The sequence below is a fragment of the Arvicanthis niloticus genome, chromosome 14 (genome assembly GCF_011762505.2).
Source record: "Arvicanthis niloticus isolate mArvNil1 chromosome 14, mArvNil1.pat.X, whole genome shotgun sequence".
NCBI lineage: Eukaryota > Metazoa > Chordata > Mammalia > Rodentia > Muridae > Arvicanthis > Arvicanthis niloticus.
The window spans coordinates 27,174,100-27,194,953 of NC_047671.1; the positions used below are offsets into that span (position 1 = coordinate 27,174,100).

General features: G+C 49.0%; 1 protein-coding gene across 1 annotated transcript in view; it reads left to right on the forward strand.

Moving 5' to 3' along the window:
* Afap1l1 (actin filament associated protein 1 like 1) overlaps window positions 1-20,854 on the forward strand; it is a 59,935-nt gene that overhangs the window by 27,380 nt on the left and 11,701 nt on the right. The window contains exons 2-13 of the mRNA XM_034518693.2: window positions 1,619-1,747; window positions 2,640-2,723; window positions 3,472-3,566; window positions 4,706-4,814; window positions 7,722-7,820; window positions 8,427-8,638; window positions 11,127-11,306; window positions 13,312-13,404; window positions 16,091-16,184; window positions 16,421-16,573; window positions 17,990-18,201; window positions 20,550-20,695. Coding sequence (XP_034374584.1) covers window positions 1,619-1,747; window positions 2,640-2,723; window positions 3,472-3,566; window positions 4,706-4,814; window positions 7,722-7,820; window positions 8,427-8,638; window positions 11,127-11,306; window positions 13,312-13,404; window positions 16,091-16,184; window positions 16,421-16,573; window positions 17,990-18,201; window positions 20,550-20,695 — 1,606 coding nt within the window. The remainder of the gene's footprint in view (window positions 1-1,618; window positions 1,748-2,639; window positions 2,724-3,471; window positions 3,567-4,705; window positions 4,815-7,721; window positions 7,821-8,426; window positions 8,639-11,126; window positions 11,307-13,311; window positions 13,405-16,090; window positions 16,185-16,420; window positions 16,574-17,989; window positions 18,202-20,549; window positions 20,696-20,854) is intronic.

Below are 20,854 nucleotides of genomic sequence, written 5' to 3' on the forward strand. Positions count from 1 at the left end.
TGGCCCTGCCTGGATTGTCAACCTTGGTCCATTTGCTCCAACTTTGGGATAATGCTTAATGCCACAGAGAGATGACACTGCTACCTGTCCCCAACAGTGACAGTGTACAAAAGATGTCTGTGTGAAACAAAGTTCAGCCTGAAGCACTCTGCTGAGCCGGCTCCAGCCTAGATCCTCAGAAAGTGAGGCACCTAGTTTAGCCCACACTTAGGAAACCTTTTGAACATCCATGGATTCTAGAAGCAGTAAGAGCAGCTGAGGCGTGGCGTAAGAAACCCTCACAGCTTCTCTACAAGGTGTGATGTGGTTAACCCTTTAGAGAGGAAGAAACCGAGTCACTGGGAAGTTAGACAGCTTAGAAGGCCCCATAACCCCGAAATGAACCTGCCATTCTGGCCTCAGAGTCTCTAGAGCGAAGACCCTCCTAGTATCCCCAGCCTTCATAGGTTCACATCAGCACCTCTTTGCCTCCTTGGGAGGAAAGAAACTAATGCATTCGAGAGTTGGGTCCCAAGCAGAGGTCCCAGCCCTTCTAGTTGCTTCTGTGTGACCTCTCTGTCTTCGTTCCTTTATCTAAAAACTGAAGTGATCCCAACACCCACCTCAAAATTGTTGGTAGGATCAAACAAGACACCAAAAGGCAATATAGTTCCCTGACTAAGAGAGCAGGGTAAGAACTCAATGGAGATGCTCATAGCTATTTGTATTTAGCTTCCCCAGGTCTTCATCTCATTTCTTATATAATGGTAGATAAATGCTTACAAGCACAATTTGTAATAACCATTCAACACAAGTTACTTTGTGCAAGTGTCTGTCATAAAGCGGGCCTATGCTACTGCTTCGATGGAGCTGGCCCTTGGCCCTAACGCAAAAGGAATCCTATATGGGACAGAGAGGTGCCAATGACATAATGCTCTTGGCATGCTCCTGTCATTAACCGACTCTCTGCTCTGAGATCTTGCCATTCGCTTGGGTCTCTGACCTGGGAACTTATCAGAAACACAGAAACTCAGCTCCGGCCGCAGACCTTCTGAGCCAGAATTTGCATTTCAGCAAGAATCCAGGTGATTCCTGTGCACACACACGTAGGATCAAGATGCGCCGGTGTGCAGTGTGCGGGTGGAAGGAGCAGCCATGATAGCTTTGGGCATGGAGTAGGAAGGGTTAATGTTCCCTTTGGCTCTGGCACAGGAAACAGAAGGTTCCAGAGATTGAAGCATGTGGATGATGAAACAGGAAGGCTCCCTTCCTGCCTGTGTTCTAGGCAGCTGGGGACTCTGACTGAGATATGTTCAGAGGCCCTGGGCCTGCAAATCAGGCCGAGGCAAAGGAAAGCCAATCTGCTCTGTTTAGGTGGCCTGAACTCACAAGCAGACATGAAGGCCCTGTCCTCGGGCCAAGGCCGTCTGAGGTCTAAGGCACAGTAGGAAGGCTGGAGGAAAGCCACCTGGTTTTAAGTAGGGCCCTCCCAGAAAGGTTGGTCACCAGCCATGGGACAGCTGTGTGTGGGTCCCCGAGTCTCCCTGGTAAACAGGGCCCTTGCCTTCTGGCCCCTGCTGCCATAGCCTCTAGCGGGCGTGGACGGAATCTAACTCAGAGCCTGCCTGTCTCTCCTCAGTGCTGGAACAGCTAATCCCAGAGCTCACCGGGCTCCTCAGCCTCCTGGACCATGAGTATCTCAGTGACAGCACCCTGGAGAAGAAGATGGCTGTGGCCTCCCTCCTGCAGAGCCTGCAGCCCCTCCCAGGTCAGCCCTAAAGAGTCCCATTTACACAGACAACAATGATAACACTCCCCCCATGGCCTGTATAAGGGAATGTCTAAGCCTCAGGTTAGCCTGGGATAGCACAGCAGGTTCTACGCTGTGATCCGACATGCTCAGCCACCGAGGCCCCGCCCCTCCGCTGAGGTCTTGGCTGTGTTGTATGTCCTCCTCCAAACCAGCCCTCCACAGACTCACACAGAACATGCGCACTCATGTTTGCTACCATGATTGACAGCATAACACTCTCTCATACATAATGCACCCTATCTACCACACAGCAAGCAGTAACATACGCTATATACCCATATAGTACATACACGTATAAACACATGCTTTGACTACACTATAATATATATGTGTGTGTACAGCATGCAGTTGCGAACAGATGTTCACTCCTGCATACTCTCTGTTCATTCATCCTCATAAGTTAAAACAGTACCCACCACTTTCCTCGTGCCCCCTCTAAAACCATGTACATTTGCCTCACTGCCTACCCAGCAACTTGCCTCGGCCTCTCTGAGACACCCCAAGTCAGCAGACAGCATACAGTCTCTTCGTAACTAACAAGCTGTATCCCAGGCTTGCGAGGCTCCTGGGGTGTGAAAGATGAGGTTGAAAGTCAGCACTGGTAACTCTGAGCCACACTCTCCCCAAACAGACTATTCCCTGCTGCCTCACAGGATCATTGTTGGGATGTGAGGGACAAAAGTTCCTCTTTACTGGGACCCTTCTTCCTTGTCATCCCTGCACTGCCCTCTGGCTCCACCTTTGCATGTGGAGTCAGAGCTCACGATCACATTGACAATTCGAGCAAGCGGAAAGAGGTACGTGAGGTAGCCTTCCTTGCTCACGGTAGTCTGTCCTCCTCCCTCAGCAAAGGAAGTCTCCTACCTGTACGTGAATACTGCGGACCTGCACTCGGGGCCCAGCTTTGTGGAGTCTCTCTTTGAAGAATTTGGTAAGTTCCATCTTAGCTGTGAACCTTAGCCATGAACCATCCCTCTACACACGCGTGCACACATGCATGTACACAAAGGTGTTCTGTGCTGTTCTTGGCTTTCACACTGAGCCATTAGCTCTCCCTGGGGACCTGTGCCCTGCCTGTAGGCTGCCTGAATCTGTAGGTAAGGACTCACCCCAATCCGTAGGAATGAACGTGCGAGCCAGACAGCACAGCCCAGGGTGGTTACCTTACAGCCATTGTGGTCCTTCAGTCATGGCCGCCGAGCCTGGCTGAGAGGTCCAGCCACTCAGGAGGAAGTAGGAGCTATGACTGGGGAGGTTGGCTGCCTGGACCTTAGAGCAGCCATGCTGTGAGAGAGAGGGTGCCATGGTGACTATCACAGAGAAGAAAGCACTATTCATCTAAGGAGACTATGGTCTGGGGGGGGTTTGAGACTACAGTCCCTATACAACAGACATGGGAGCCCCTCCCCCCATCCATGGAAACCCCATGCCTCCATTTCATACCATCAAAGACCTCTAAAGCACCTCATGAAGATAGTCTACTGTGGTTTCTCTCTGGAAGCCAGGCAAGAGACATGAGTGCGGCCAACCTCCAGAAGATGTGCAGGGCACTCTTTCAGGGCTTCCTCGGGTTCCTGATGGTGGAGGAAGTCGGGCCTGGTTTCACAGGCAGGCCTCCTGGACCCCCAAACCCAGCCATCTTTCCCCTCTGCCATGTTTGTCCTTGGTTTTCTCCATAGACTGTGACCTGGGTGACCTTCGGGATATGTCAGACGATGGGGAACCCAGCAAAGGAGCCAGCCCTGAGCCAACCAAGAGCCCATCTCTGAGAAGCGTGAGTCCTACCCCATCTAACAAGGGTGAGGGAGGCTCTTCCTGTAACCCCAGGGGCCACTGCTGCTGTGCAGACCATCTTCTCTCCATGGTGATGGTTAAGGGCAGATATAGTACCATGTGGATGCACCACTGGCCCGGGACATGCTTACAGTGACTCATGAAGAATAGGGAGGCCCAAAGGACTTCACCACCCTAGCCTCAGGTTATGCATATAGGCGAGAGGGAAATCTCTGGGCTAGGAGGTGTGGGCTTCTGCCATCCCCGCCACTCTGCTGGGAGGCCGTGAGCAAAACACCTTTCTTAGAGCCTGACTTTTTCATACTTACAAAGTAAAGGATTAGATCTAGTGTTCCCAACCCTGGGACGACGGCTAGGGACAAGCTTCGCTTGTCAACCACAGAACCTTAGCATCATCCCCTCCGTCACGGACAGGTACTAGCTGCTAACTTGCTAGGCATTTCATGTGCCTATAGGAAACAAACGTATGTGGCACACTTGCTATTTTACAGATAAGGCTCGGAGAGGGCAGGCGATACGCCTAGTGACCCACAGCAAGTAAAGGACGGTGCTGAGCTGAAAAGCTGAGGTCTCCTGACCCCAGGTTTCACTGCTCACTCAGTTACATACCTTGCATTTACTTGTTCCCACTGCTCCTCGTGCTGTGGCAGAGCTCACACTGGTGAGCACTGGTGAGCGTGCACACTCACAAAGCACCACGGCCGTTCTGGGCAACTGCAGAACTCTCAGGCTTGACCAAGGAGATCTCACGCTTGCAGAATTTACGGAAGTGGAGGAGCACAAATAGGCCTTCAGGTTGCCAGCTCCGAGTCTATTCGATGTGGTTACAGCCTACACTAGGCATAGCAGCACATGCTGTAATCCCAGCATGCAGGAGGGAGGGATGGGAGCATTGCAGTTCAGGGCCAGCCTGGGCTACGAATGAGACCCCAGAACACAAAAACAGCTCAGAGCTTCACATTCTGGTTGCCTCCTCAGAGTCCTGGCCTCCTGCCCCACCAGCGTCCCTCCCTCCCTCCCTCCCTCCCTCCCTCCCTCCCTCCCTCCCTCATGTCACTTCTTCCCCTCTGCTGTGTTCACAGCCACCTTGTGTCACAAACCCTATTTGTCCCACTGCAGACAGCTGATGTGCCTCCACCCTTGCCCAACAAGCCTCCGCCTGAGGACTATTATGAAGAAGCCCTTCCCCTGGGGCCCGGCAAGTCCCCCGAGTATATCAGCTCTCACAGTAAGTTCTGGTCCCCTCATGGCTCATAGGATTCCCTCTCTGAGCAGCAGTAGGTCAAGAGCCACTGCCCCACCAGCTCCATCACCTTTTCCTGGGTGGGGCTATCCTGAGCTTCTACCCTTGGAACCAATGTTATGGCTTAGCGGCTTGGCTTCTTGTCTCAGGTCTGTGTGGCCTGAGACAGACTCTTCTGAGGATGTCGGTTCCTCCACTCTTGAAACAAGGAGGCACAAGATCCATTCATAAGAGAGCATTAGGACCTAAGTGACAACCATTAGATGAGCCCTGCTTCTCATTCTCTCACCTCTTCAGCTTCATCGTTTGTCTCTGTGTGTGCATATGAATGGGGCTTATTACCAAGTCAGCATATCATAGCATGTGACCCATGGCCCAAACCAAGCTTCGTGGTTCAGCCCCAGGGAGCCATATCATACAGTATGGTCTGGGCAGAAATAATAGAGGCTTTATTTATATAATTCAATCATTTTGTAAAACCATGAATATTTTATATTTATTACAATCTCCTTATAGCATAATGCTTGTAAATAGCATATATATATGAATATGTTCAAAAATATATGTACATATCTTTACCGATGGGACAAACTCTTAAGTTAGCCTTAAAGGAGAGTCCTTGTTCTTCTGCTGACTTTCCCAGTGTATAGCATCCCAGTGTATAGTATAAGGATCAGATGGAGTCCCTTTACCCAACATAAGGACTTGACATTACACGGGGAAACCGTGGGTTTGGATGTCCAAGCATGTACAGCTGAGCTGTAGATGGCAATGTCAGTGGTCCACTTCCCGGCCGCTCTGCAGCACTGCAGAGTGTTCTCCACCCACCGAACTGGAAATCAAGCAGGTCTGTTGCAATGGGAGACAAACTTACATGGTCCATGTAAATGGCACAGTCATGGAAGAAAAGCAAGCACAGAATACTTCACAAACATGATTTCGTTTGTTTCGGTTTTTTTTTTTTTTCTAACAGTGTATATATGTTCATGCATTGGTTTTAGCAATTTTTCTAGGGCACACAAGAACTTAGTAACAGGATTTTTTTTTTTTTTTTACGGGTAATGAATAGAAATCCAGGTGGGACACTGGGCAGATAGCTCAGGGACAGAGCCTTTGTATAAAATACATTAATAATAATAGGTGAGTGTGATATATAATTTGGAAACATGCTATTTGAGCCAGTTTGATGACAGCCACTAGAATCCCAGCCACTAGGAACCTGAGGCAGGAGGATGGCTTGAGCCCAGGAGTTTGAGACCTCTTCTTAAGAGAAGATAGTGAGGAAGAAGGGGAAGAAATAAGTAAATCTGTGCGGAGGGAACGTGTTCTTTCACTCACGCTCTTGTATGCTGGTATTTTCCCACGGGCAAAAGGTTTTCAATATGATAAAATAGAAGATTACTGCCACACTGTTTTTGAAAAATGTCCAGCTGTGCATTTAGCATAACTTGGCCACCATTGCCATCTAGTCCCCAAGCATTTTCATTGTTCCCAAAAGACGGACCATGAAGCACAGACCTTCCTCGATCACTGCTTCTCTTCCCCATACCCCAGCCTCTGCCAGCCATGTAGCAGCTTTCTGGCAATATGGCTTCATCTGTTTTGGACATTTCATGTAAATGTGATCATCTGACACGTGACCTCTCTAGCCTGACACATGACCTTTCTAGCCTGGCTTCTTTCACTTAGCATAGCATTTGCAAGGCCCGTCCATGTTGGAGTGTGCAGCAGAGTGGCTTCCTCTATGACCGAGCCCCCTTGCTAAGGACATGATTGATGCATGCAGCCTATCTTTCCATCAGACATTTATGCTGTTTGCACTTTTTGCCTGTGATGAGGTTGGACCTAGTAATCTGTGACCTTCTTCAGGCCCTGAATCTCCAGTTCCGTGTCACAGAGGTGAAGGACACAACTTTTCTTATCTTGTCCATTAAGGGCAAAGGAATAAGGAAAAGACAAAGTGCTTGCTGGGCCCCAAGTCACATGTCAAGAGCCATGGTGAGAAAAGGCTCCCTAACCTTCCCAGAGAGCTCACTTCCCTAGTACAACCCAGAGAAGCTCCCTTTTGGGAAAGCAGGAAGGGAGGGCCTCAGGAAAGACCACGGACCCAGTAAGGGGCGAGCCTACAACCAAGCCAGCCAGTCACAGTGTTCTTCCTCGCGCACACAGCATCCAGGTATGCCTGGTGTTACAGTTTTGCCCCCACATGTCCCACTTCACCTACCACCGATTCCTCCAGTCAACCTTGCAGGTCATGCTGCCAACACATAGGCCTCAGAGACGCAAAGGCAGGCTCAGAGCCTCACTTGGGAGTGAGCCGAGCATCTCGTAGCTAGGGACTTCAGTATGGCTTTCCTCAGGAAACAGACAGACAGGAGGGACCTAACAACCCAGAGCAGGGCTCTACAGAGCAGTGTTGTGGGAGAGTGATCTAGACTGTGTGAATGAGGGTATCCGGCTCAATCCTGATCTGAGCTCAGCCATTAGCAATCTCTGTGGGGCCTGTTGCCCACTGACTGTGTAAAATGGAACCAAAGCCTACCTTTAACAGCAGGTTGAGAACAGAGCTAGGACAGAGGACATTCTCACACACTGAATGCCAATAGGAGATGAGAGGAGATGTCTTTGAGCTGTGTCTTGAGGGGTGGGGAATACTTCTCTGATAAAAAATGTAAGAAGGCACACGAGAGTAACCTGGAGGTCCGACAGGGCCCAGCAAGGCACTTTGTAGTGATGGGTATGTAAGGTTAAGTGGGAAGCCTAAGCATAGGGCCCTATACCCAGGCCGAGGCTGCCCTGAGTCCCCACTCTCTATCCCTGGGGTTTTTCCAGCCCTGCCCCTGGATGCTGCCCTTATTTCTATAAGCTCAGCTCTTTCTGACAATCCCACAGATGGCTGCAGCCCAGCACAGTCGATTGTGGATGGCTACTACGAGGACGCAGACAGCAGCTATCCCACGACCAGGATGAACGGAGAGCTGAAGAACTCCTGTATGTCATGAGCAGCTGCTCACACGGCTGTCCTCCTGAAGCACTGGCCCTCGGCATGCACACACACACACACACACACACACACACACACACACACACACCCATCAGCCCTTACCAGGCTGAGATCACAAAACAGGCCCCAAAGCACTTGTTCTTTCAGTGGGTTGGGCGGAAAGACCGTTGGAATGGGACTCACTTGAATCTTACCCAAGTTCAGTCTCCTTATCTGTCCTGGGGATTTGCTGCCTCACGAGGATGGCTGGGGGACAGTGTCTGTGGATAGCGATGAGGTCAGAGTAATAACAGGAGTTTACTGAGCAATTACTGGTGTAAGACACTTAAGCAAACATTGTCCATGTCATGTGAAGTAGAATCTGGTATTTATCATGACCACATATCAGTGAGGAACTCCCAAGAAGTGAAACCTCAAAGACCCCATCGCACAGGCCAGTCCAAAGCAAAGCTTTTGAGTAAGGCTTACTCCATCCTTGTCATTCCTCTGTCTTCTCTAGCCTGGGCCCAGAACAGGCTGTCTGCCAGGATTAAGAAGGGGCTTTCCTGGGGATGGCACAGAGACTGAGGGCCCTTTCTTCATGACACCCACAGACAATGACTCTGACGCCATGAGTAGCTCCTATGAGTCCTACGATGAGGAGGAGGAGGAAGAGAAGGGGCGGCAGCCCAAGCACCAGTGGCCCTCAGAAGAGGCCTCCATGCACCTGGTTAGGGACTGCAGGATATGCGCCTTCCTGCTTCGGAAAAAACGCTTCGGGCAGTGGGCCAAGCAGCTGACGGTCATCAAGGAGGAACAGCTACTGGTGAGTGATTCATTGGAGGCCTGTGTGTGTCCTTGCATGTCTGAGGGTGTAACTGGCCTCTGCACAGAACCTCAGGTCGTGTGATACATTAGATCTTTAGCACGCATGCACGCACGCACGCACTCATGCGCACATGCACTCTTGAAAGTCAGATGGAGGCTCACCTAGTTTTTTTCCCAGAATTTTTTTTTTAATTTTCTAAAACATTCATTGTTCGTTATTATGCAAGTTAGTCTACTTACTCATAAACTAGCTCAATAGCCAAGTACTTGCCTAACATGAATGAGACCTGAGACCTAGAATCTAACCCCCAGTACCACATACATACATACATACGTACATACATACATCTCACTAGGAAAAAAAAATAAAATGATTTAAAAAGAAAGATCTCTGCTTATAACCCCAGCTCTTGGGAGGTGGAGGCAGGAGGATTTTCATGAGTTCAAGGCCAGCCAGGGCTACACAGCAAGACCCTGGAGAGAGACAAAGCAAAAGAATGAATGAATCTCTTCGACTAAGAGATAATCAAGATGGCTCAGTGGTTAAGATAATGGGCTGCTCTTACAGAGGACCTGGGATAGATTCCCAGCTCACAGCCATCTGTATCTCCAGTTCCAGGGGGATCTGACGCCCTCTTCTGGTCTCCTGGGGCACTGCATGGATGTGCACAGACAAACATGCAGACTAAACACCCATAAACATAAAACTAAATAAGACACACTCCCTGTTCCCACTATTGCTCTCCCACATCAGTTTATGCAGCAATCCCTTCCTGCATGTACAAGTCTATAACTCGTTCTCTTTAAAGGAAGCTCTTCTTTTAATGCACCATTTCTAATTACTATCACCCCTAAAGAAAATGCAACGCCATTAATCCCATCACTCAGGAGGCAGAGACAGGCAGATCTCTGTGAGTTCCAGGACAGCCAGGGCTACACAGAGAAACCCTGAACACCGGGAATCCCAAAGTAGGATAGCAAACATAATTGTAGAAAAAGATAATAGCTATTTTTCTTTTTTTTTAAAAAAAAAAAAAGTTTTAATATTTGTAAGCCATGACCAATACACATGGCTTTGAACTCTTTTCAAACCCCGGGCAGTGAAGACTGACCACAGGCCAGGGCTAGTCTGAGGGTCACAATGGGGGTGTTTCCAGTTCTTGCTCCTCCCTTTCTCTACTTTGTTTGACTGCCTGCTGCTGCCAGGCCGTCCAGCCTAGAGATAGAGAAGGGAGAAGGCAGCCAGTCTCAGCCCAACTCCCCCCCACACTTTAATACTTCTCCAGTACAGGGGCCTCTTGCTACAGTGTATATAAATGTTCTTTTTATCTCACACACAGTCTCCTCCTCTTTACTCTGTTTCCTTGCTTTAGAGCATATATGGTTCCAAATTTTATCACGTACCTGTCTCTGCCTCTATTGAATCGTGTGATATTTCTCTCGTCTCTCACTATGATGAATTAGGTGGCTATTTCAATGCTAAGCCACCTGTGTTCCTAGAATAAACCAATAATGGCCTCTGTGTTTTATAAGCGGCTAGATTTTCTTTGCAAGATTTTTTAGCTCTGTTAGGAAAGAAATCAGACTTTAAGATTTTTCTCTTTTAAATATCTATCTATCTATCTATCTATTTATTTATTTATTTATTGAGGGGGTGGGGCACATGCACCAAGGCAAATGCATAGCAGCCAGAGGACAGATTGCTGGAGTTGGTTCTCAGTTTCCACGAGGGTTTCAGGGATCAAGCTCCAGTCTCCAGGCTTGGCAACAGATGCTCTTACCTACTGGGCTGTGTTAACCTTTTTTAAAGCTTTTAGTATCATAATCACAGGTTTCACTATATGCATCCATGCATGTATAGATTTTGCTCATAGTCACCTCTGTCACCTCCTCTTCCCACTTGAGCTAATCCTCTTCCTTCCGCTTCCAACTAGCCCCTCCCACTGCTTTGTATGTGTGAACCAATGTGCTTACTTGGGAATGCTTACAGGAGCATAGGCCCCTTACCAGTGTATACACTACTGAAGGAAATGCCTCTCCCTCCCCCTCCCCCCCCCCCCCCCCGCGCCCGGCAACCATTATCCCTTTTTTAGGTCCCATTTTTATCCCATTATAGCTCCCTTTTTGTAGCATTGTGGTTGAGATTAAGGCTGGCCTTATTATAGGAAAGCCTGCCTTTCCAAGGCCAAACACTGCATACCTCCCGGGGATTCTCTCCTCAAGTTCTGCCTGCAGCCCTTTCAGCTGGCATCCTCCCAAGCCACCCTATTTGTTCTCTGGTTCTTCAACCCACATGATCTTCCTAGTATTGTGCTATAGTCTGCCTTTTCCTCATGGACTGAAGTGCTGGATGATTCCCAGAGACCCTCCCCCTCCCCTCGGGCTTCTCGCTGTGAGGTATTGCTCACAGTCGACTGGGTAGGGACTCTTCTCTGTAGGTGAGGGTTTTCTGCAGAAGGTTCTGACCCCCATCTCTCCCTGTGCAGTGTTACAAAAGCTCCAAGGACCGACAGCCACACCTGAGGCTGGCACTAGATGTCTGCACCGTCGTCTATGTGCCCAAGGACAGCAGGCACAAGCGACACGAGCTGCGCTTCTCCCAGGGGGCCACAGAGGTGTTGGTGCTGGCTCTGCAGAGCAGGGAACAGGCCGAGGAGTGGCTGAAGGTACACAGAACACAGAAACACAGAACACAGAAAGCTACTACCCTGACCTCCCTGCCTTCCTTCTTTCCCCAGGCCTGGGGCCCTGTCCTTGGGGGAAGAGGGATCCAGGTGCCGAGTGCATGGCTCATATCAATTGGGACTTGGGTATTCACAACCGACAGACTTCATATAGGTGGTCTATAATCTTCCAGTTATTTAACTTCCCTCTCAGAGCATCCTACTGTTTGCCCAACCTACACTTCCGCAACAGTGAGCTTCATGCCTTTGAAAACTGATGTTATCATTAGGCCTGCCTGTTAGCCCTTTTTATTAAAAAAAAAAAAAAAAAAAAAAAAAAAAATCCCTTTCTAGTTTTTAGATGGAAATGTCCATTGCTGTAATGTCCACTGGAGGCCAATGCCTCTATAGTGTCCCAGACACATGAAGCCTTGTATTAATCACTTTGTACCACGGAATGTGCCAAAGGCCTCGTGTTATTACTTACATTCCAAGGTGAGTAAACTGAGGCCCACGGGACTTAATGTGACTGCCAAGGACCACAGACAACATCAGGTGACTGAGGCCAGGATTTGAAGCTAAGTAGATCTGCTCCAAAGTAGGCATGGTGGCGGCATCGTGATGGCAAGGGACTTTGATGGTGCATGGATTTGAGTTCAGGTTCTAGAACTAAGCATTGGCTGGCTGTGAGGCCTCCTGCAAATGGCATTACTCCCCTCTGCTTCAGTTGCCTCAGCTTAATGGTTCTTTTAAGGAGTCAACACAGCTGTTGGCCGGTGTCTGTCAGGCAGTAAGTGGTGATTGCAGTACTACCCTGCCCCGCCCCCAGCCCGCCTCGACCCACCCTTCCCACACCCCACACCCCTCCCCTACCCCATCCCTGTCCTTTCCAGCAGATCTTCCATCCCTCTACTTACTCCACTGGACTCTCTAGTCTCCTCCCACCTTCCTGTTGGAACAATGAAGCCGAGCCCTCCTTTTAGCCCCTTCTCTTCTCCCTTCCTTCCGGTGATAACCAGCTCTCCCTGGAATGTTTGGTATTCTCATCCCTACCTTTGTGTCCCGAGGGGAAGGAAGGGAGAGAGCTTGCCTTCTGGGAGCCTCGAGCTTCAGGCTCAGGCTCCTTATGAGTTGGAAGCTGGAGCCTGAGGCCCAGGATTCAAAGGGATCTACTTGGCTATTCTGGTTCTCTGTAGTCTAGCCCAAGACTAGACTTCCAATCACATAGCCTACTTTGGGTCTGGCTCTGCGGCCTCCTACCAGAGCCTTTACCTCTCTGAGTCCGTCATCTCACCTGTAACTGGGGAATCACAGACTGCTGTGGGGATAAATGCTGCTGTCTAGTTGAGCATCAGATGGTGCCCTTTTTGTTGCTGTTGGTTTGATTTAGTTTAGTTTTATAGTTTTGTTTTGTTTTGTTTTGTTTTGTTTTGTTTTGTTTTGTTTTGTTTTGTTTTGTTTTGTTTGAGACAGGGTTTCTCTGTGTAGCCTGGCTGTCCTGGAACTCACTCAATAAACCAGGCTGGCCTTGAACTCAGAGATCCACCAGCCTCTGTCTCCTGAGTGCTGAAATTAAAGGCGTACACCACCACCATGCCCAGTTTAGATACCGACTCTTCAGACTGCAGTAGCTGCATGGTTTTTCCTTCAACCTTGAGTAAGGGGCTCAGTTTCCAATGTCACTGAAAGCAAGGTGATGACCCAGCCACCTGGAGGCTATGATAAAAGTCCTAGCTCTCACAGAAGCAGGCCCTGCACCACTGTGAGTCTTTGAGATTCACACTAGTCTCTTCCAGAGTCTCCCTCTCCTCAGACAGCAGAAAGCAGTGTCTTTAGGGAGGCAGAAAGGTCTTTCTGACAGACTCAGACACACCCACAGTTCAGCCCTACTCTGCCTCCTGGTGGCCCTAATCCTCCTTACAAGTCTTGATCCCACAAACACCAGCAGCCAGGCTGGTTCTGTTCCCAGAGTTGTGCACCGGTTCCCAGCTCTGTGTCTTCTTCACAGGTTATCCGAGAGGTCAGCCGACCCATCGGGGGAGCTGAGGGCTTGGAGGTCCCCAGATCCCCAGTCATCCTGTGCAAGCTGGATCAGGACAAGGTATGTCTGTCTCCAGCAGTCTCCTCTGGGTAAGGTAGTCGGTACTAAGCACAGGCCACAGACTCACAGGCCGGTGGTGAACACACACACACACATCTGTGACATCATACAAGCTTAGCAGCAGAGTGGCAGGTGCTTGTTAGCCAAACCTTAGTCTCTGTGACAACATCCCTGCCATAAACAACTAAAGGGAGAGAGTTTTGTTGTGGGTCAGCCCCCAGGCTGCCCACAGGCTCTTGGGCAAGCCTGAGCATCATCGGGCTATTGCAATAGTAGGACTAGGTGGGAAATGTGTAGGCAGGCAGTGCAGCTCTTCTCATAAAAGACCGGAAGCAGACAGGAGGCAGGAAGGGACCAGGTGTATCTTCTCTCAGGACATGCCCTCTAGAGACACCTGGCCTAACAAGTTCGGCTGCCTCCCCTCAGTTTCAGATAGTTTAGCCATGAGTAAATCCACTCAAGGAAGAGTCCTTAGGATCCAGTCCTTTCTCAGAAGCCTCACTTTTGGAGAGCTTATGTTGGAGACAGATTTTCAAAAGAGAAAGCTGTAACACCAAATCTGGTAGTAAAAGGGGAACAAAGTCAGGGGTTAAGCCCACACAGGCTGGCTCTTCAGGACGCTGCTTATGGCAACAGAGCACCTCGAACAACCACTGGGCAAATTCTATAGAGAGACTGCACCCATACCAGGCCCCATGCAGTATGACCCTTGACCCCACTACTACAGCCCGAGTCAGACGGACATGAGCCAAAACAATCACATTGCATTGTAAGTGCTACTCTGGGAACAAGCTAAAAGAGACAGTGCCAGGTTCCTGGTGTGTCAGGGAGACATGCTCCTGTCTCAGAGGTTCAGGACTATTCCTACAGAAGTGATGCTCTAAGCAGCAAGAGCAGAGAGAATGTGGGTCTGAAGGTGGACCGTGTGGCTCAGTATAGAGGTAGAGAACTGGTCCACCTGGTCCTGGACAGGGATGGGAGATGGAACAGGGAGCTTGGGATGCCTGGAGTACGGGGGAACATGGATGCCTATGCCGAGCCCTAAAGAGTAGATGTGGTATAATTCAGCCAAGGTGGGCAGAAGGCGGGTACAGTAGAAGCAAAGTCGTGAGGTCAGAAAAACAGTCTTGGGGTTTGGGTCTCAGGTACCTAGTGAAGGGGAAGTCTAGCCCTGCCCATACTTGGCCTTTGCCAGGAGTAAGGCCCTTGGAAAACAGAAAGTGACACTGGAAAAGGAGCGTGACTGTGCAGATACACACCATGGTGTGCCCTCTGGTGCAGGTCAAGGCTCTATAGAGCAACGGTGGACAAGCCGTGCAGTGGAGTTCTCTGCTGCGGTTGAGGATACAGGGCGAGGTTGGCTGATGCTAATGGTGGTCTTTTGGGTGGGAGAAGAGCCAGATGTTGTGATGGTGGGGGTCTCTTTCCATGGGATCATGAGACTGAGACTGAAATATCATCCCTGAGTTCATTTACAGAGCGCCCCCAGCCTTTCGCTGTATTTGCTTCCCATCTTGAGGGAAAAGCTGCTGTAGAACAAATGGGGCCATAACTTCTATTTCAAACCCTACAGACAAGACTCTTCATGTTTAGACAGCTCATCCTCCTCCTGATAGGCGCCTCCCCTGAGCGCAGCTCTGTAGAGACAGAGGGAAACACCTCTCTTGTCCTCATCTCTCTCTAGTGCTGAGTTTATCCCAAATCATCTAACGGATCTTCCTCAGGACAGGCTAAAGAACTGATGTTGTACCTTTTTGAAGGAGTGGGTATCATTTTAACACTGGCTCAAGTCTGGCCGGGTCAAGTCTAGCTTCTTGAAGTGAGATCACAGCAAATTACGTGGGTGTTGTTAGAACTGACTCGTTGGCCTCATAGGTTCACGGGCTCCAGCCCTCTGGTGCCTCACCGAGGCTTTCTCCAGTGAGTGTGATTGACAGGAGAAAACAGAGCCTTGGGAAGATGGATCTTTTCCCCCCCACAGCTAATAAGTAATGGTAGCACTGTGATTCCTCCCATCATTTGTTACCTCCGTTGTAGCATATGACTGTATCGATGAATCAAGGAAGGTATGATTGCTTCACAGTTGACACAATAAATTAAAAATAATAGACTGGAAGCAGTGTGTGTGTGTGTGTGTGTGTGTGTGCGCGCGCGCGCGCACATGCGTGCATGTTCATTCATCCTCTCACACAAGGTAGGATTGTAATGGACTCTGCTGATCATCGGGGTCTTACCATGACTCCTTTGCAAACATCTTCTAGCTCATCCTTTTTCCTCTAAGCTATCACCTTGGCCCATCCCTTTCTGAAACTTAATCCTGACCAGCTTGCCCAGTGGCTCTTCAGCATCCAAGGTTGCCCCCTCTTGTCCAGCCCTTCGGTGCTACTGGATTATATTCACATCCCACTTAAATGCTTGCCTAGATCCCTGTCACGAGCCAGATACAGTGCATGCACATATCTCAGGACATTGCTGTCAATGCATTATGATAAGTGACCCTACTCTCCCAGTAGAGTGTAACCTGAAGTCATGGCTGTGTCTCAAGTCAGTGCCACCTTCCTGATCATATTTGTGTGGTGTCATATATGTGATAGATGTTGCCTGAGGAATTGAAAGAAGACTGGGAGGATAAGGGACTCCTTCTGAGAGTCCCCCCTCATGTGAGGCTGTCTGTGTCCTTCCCCAGAGATTGTCCCAAGAGAAACAGAACTCAGACTCCGACAGCCTGGGCATGAATGACAGCAGTTCCACTCTCGGTCGCCGAGAAGCCTGTGAACATGGTAGGAGCTTCCAGAAGCTTCCACTAGTCCATGCTGGAGAGTGTCAGAGGTGGGAGGAGCTTTGCTACAGGTCCGAAGTGGCTAAGCAGATCCTAGGGACCAGAGTAAGGCCTCTGGACCTTTTATATCTAGTAATTACAGGCAGGTTGCAAAGGCTTCTGGGAAGGCCAGAGATGGGTAGAAGTGGGATCATGGCCTCCTTCCCCATCCCCTGTGATCCACTCGTGTGCCACCAGGCAAAGGGAAGAAGAACAGCCTGGCTGAGCTTAAGGGCTCCATGAGCAGGGCCGCCGGGCGCAAGATCACACGCATCATCAGTTTCTCCAAGAAGAAGGCGCTGTCTGAGGACCTGCAGACATTATCCAGTGAGGATGAGGTTCCATGCTGTGGTAAGTACTGACTCTGAGAAGAAGGGCAGTTCAGACTCTTGAACCTGGCTTCCGGGACTAATTCCAGGGAATTCCCCATGCCTTAGTCCCTGCCCCTTTCCTCTGGATGGCTAGACTCCACTCAGTCAGCATCCATGGCCTGTGTCTCTTCACTCCTAGGAAAGGAAAAGCAACTGACCATCATATCTGTGACTCCTGTGAACCAAGTCAAACACTGTCCACCTCCAGGCCTCAGTTTCCCAGATAATAAAAGATAGGAGGAAGTTCACAGCACGGAATGTGCAAGGTTTTCTGGATGTTGTAGTACAAATCTGTAATTCCAGAACCTTGGAAGCAGGAGGGTCAGGAGTTCAAGGTCATAGGTTATCTGTGTCTACATAGTAGGTTTGAGGCCAAAGGCCAGCCTGGAGTACATGGAACCCTATCTCAAAAACAAACAGTAACAAAGGTATATAAATTGCGATGTATATGTAGCTAATATCCTGGCCTTTATAAACTAGAGAAAAATAAAAACTACATAAAATGTATGGCTGCTGCTTTTACGGACCTAGAAAAATTTTAGCTCGGTGCTTCCTCGGAGGGTCAAGCACCTTGAATGGCAGAGGCTTCTGGTTTATAGACATGTACATATACATGTAACTGTATGTAGATTACAGCCTAGTCTGGTAAGGAAATTGGGATTTACAATATTAAGTACTTTTAAAGATAAATGCACGTTAATAAAAGGTGTCTGGTAGAGAAAGGGTTATTTGGTCCATACAAGTTCATGTACTGTAACCCAGTAAGATAATCACCTGTTTTAAAGCATATGAGGGTGTGTCCAGTGGCAGAGCACTTGCCTAAGTCATGTGAGGTCCAGGGTTCCATAGCAAAAAATATGATCATTTATTTTGGATATGCAGAAGTACTCTATTAGCTTAAAAAGCTATGGTTATAAAGAAATATTTCATGATCATTGAATGGTAGCATTCTCTAGTAAAGAAAAAAATAAATGCTCAAAGGAGATTTTTTAACTCCATCTGTGTGTGGTCAGCTGTCTGCTCAGGTTTAATAATCCTTACTGTGGCTACATGGTGGCGTTTCTACATTCGGCCACTAGGTGTCAGCATAGTCCATCATTTCCCATCTTTCAGTACCATTTAATTTGGGGGAATGAAGGGGATAGTTGCAGCTTTTGTATGGCTTATCTAGTAGGGTGGGCATTTCCATCACACTTGGTGTGGCCCTGAGGCTGTGAACGGATGCATGAATGACATTAACAACATGCACTCATGGCTAGGCTGCTGAGACACAAAGAAGATAGATACCTAAGGTGCCAGGCCTTCCTGCCAGCTAGATCACCGGTTTGCATAGATACCTCTCAGCGCCTTTGCCCAAGGAGCTATAAAGAGGTCATCACACTGTCTCCTGTCCCAGGCTACCTGAACGTACTGGTAAACCAAGGCTGGAAGGAACGGTGGTGTCGCCTCAGGTGCAACACTCTCTATTTCCACAAAGACCGCACAGACCTGCATACCCACGTGAATGCCATTGCCCTCAGGGGCTGTGAGGTAGCCCCAGGCTTTGGACCCAGGCACCCCTTTGCCTTCAGGATCCTGCGCAATCGACAGGAGGTGGCCATCCTCGAGGTGAGAGGAGAGGGTGTGGGTGGGTGTGCTCTACTACAGGGACTTTGTGGAAGGAACCCACCAGGGTTGTCAGATAACCCCCGGGGACATCAGGTATGCTGGAACTCCAGATAAACAAAAGAATCGTGTTATTCCTATGAAAGTCTCCCAGGCAGTTTGGAGATGAGCCTAGACTGAAAGGTTCTATGTTGTTTGTCTCAAGTTCAAACCCAACATAGCACTCTGTGTTTTTGTGTCCTAGTACTGACCAGCCCTAACTCTAGAGCCCAGATTCGCTTCTTTGCCCTGACCTTAAAGTTCCAGGTCTAACAGGCACCTCCAGTGGATGAATTGGGATCTGATTCTGGAGCTCTTGCTTAAACCTTCCCACTGGAAGTCACTGACCTCAGAAAGGAGCACTGTCCTTCAGGGTGCCGGTCCCTCTCACTGAGCAACTCCAGGCTCTGTGAAGAGTTTGCCCACTCTGAGTTAAAACCCTTCCAGCCTCCTGCAGGCAGGGCTCCGGCCATGCTTTTTACAATGTTTATCTCCCCAACAGGATGTCCAGCACATGCTCAGCAAGCCCCTCTTGAACAATGGATGGGTGGCGTTTGCTCACTGGCCTTCCTACCGCCGGCACTGCTGGTGCTCTCAGATTGTTCAGAGGACACAGATGACCCTCCAAATGGCAGCCCTTTGGCTATTTAGAATTCAAAATGTTGACACAGGAGGAAGGTTAAAATGTCTACCTCCCCTGTATCATAGACAAACAGAGGCCAGAGCAGCCACGTGCTTTTCCAGGCTCCCACAGTACCAGTAGCCTCTCCATCTGCCTCTCTGTGTTTCAGTTTCAAGAACTCTTATCTTCTGCACCGTATTTTGAGTCTCTCGTTTCCCTTAACTTACACAGAGTTTTCTAGGGTTCTTCCCCGTCCCTGAAAAGGGTACCTTGTTTATTTCTTTAATCAAGTTTGCCAAGCTGTCTTAGGGTTTTATTGCTGTGAAAAGACACTGTGATCACTACAACTCTTATAAAAGAGAACATTTCATTGGGGCTGCTTGCAGGCTCGGAGGCTTATTCCTTTATCATCATGGTGGGAGCGTGGCAGCGAGCAGGCAGACCTGGTGCTGGAGAAGGAGCTAGGGGTACCATAACTTGATCTGCAGGCAGCAGGAGGAGACTGTATGCCACACTGGGTGTCACTTGAGCATATAAGACCTCAGAGCCAGCCTCCATGGTGACACATTTCCTCCAGCAAGGCCACACCTATCTAATAAGGCCATACCTCGTAATAGTGCCACTTCCTATGGCCAAGTATTCAAAACACATGAGTCTGTGGGGGCCATACCTATTCAAACCACCACACTAGCTAAGTTGATTTTATGATAATGCTCCTTAAATCAGAATTAAGTAAATGTTTAACTGGCCTTCAGTTTGTTTGGGGGGATTTCTGTATAAATGGTACTATAATGCTTTGTGTAATTCAAGCTAAGGAAAAACAATGAGTTATTGGAGCACTTGCTTAGAGAATTAATTATAAATACAGAGGCCAAAGAAATAGCTCAGCAGTTAAAAACACTTGCTGCTTTGGCAGAGAACCCCGTCCTTATTCCCAGCACCCACAATATGGCTCATAACCATTTGTAACTCCAGTTACAGGGGATGTGATGCCCTCTTCTGGCTACTGCAGACACCAGACATGAATGTAGTACATAAAAATACAAGCAGGCAAAACAGTCAGTCATACACATAACATAAAAAAATAATAATAATTTTAAACCAAGAAGTGGTGGCACACCTTTAATCCCAGCACTTGGGAGGCAGAGGCAGGCGGATTTCTGAGTTTGAGACCAGCCTGATCTACAGAGTGAATTCCAGGACAGCCAGGGCTACACAGAGAAACCCTGTCTCGAAAAAACAAATCATCATCATCATCATCATCATCATCATCATTTTAAAACAATATGCTTCCCGGCTGGGGATGTGGCTCAATAGTAGAGCCAGGCCTTGTATAAATAAGGCCCTGGGTTTGATCCCTAGCATGAAAAAAGAGAGAAGAAAGAAGTTTTGAGAATGCATAATTGTTTTTGTATCAGAAAACGATTGGATCTAAAAACCCAGAGGGTGGAGGTTAGAGGTGTGCCGTATTACAGAAGTAATCAGAGATCCCGCAGAGGAAGGAGCTTTTGAACAGATACTTGGAAAAAAGAGAATTTGTGAGTCTCCGATTTCTGCACGTGTGTCTAGCCTAGTTCTTCCTCCATCCTTAAGTACTGAGTAATTACAAACATTTGCGGGGTTTCTCTGAGCAAGCAGCCAGCCGGCTTCACGGTGGGAATGTGAACCCCACTGTGCTTCCTCTCCCCAGGCAAGCTGCTCAGAGGACATGGGCCGCTGGCTCGGGCTGCTACTGGTGGAAATGGGCTCCAAAGTCACCCCAGAGGCACTGCACTATGACTACGTCGACGTGGAGACCTTAACCAGCATCGTCAGTGCCGGGCGCAACTCCTTCCTGTAAGGGTGGCTCCGTGGTCTGCTCCTGCCAGGGTGTTCGGCCTCAGCTCCATCTCCCAAGGCTCTGCATGTAGCCTTGAGAGCACACGGGCGGAAGGGGCGGGGCAAGCTCCGGAAGTCGGCATCCGCGGGAAGGATGGTTCAGTCGTCACGCGAGGT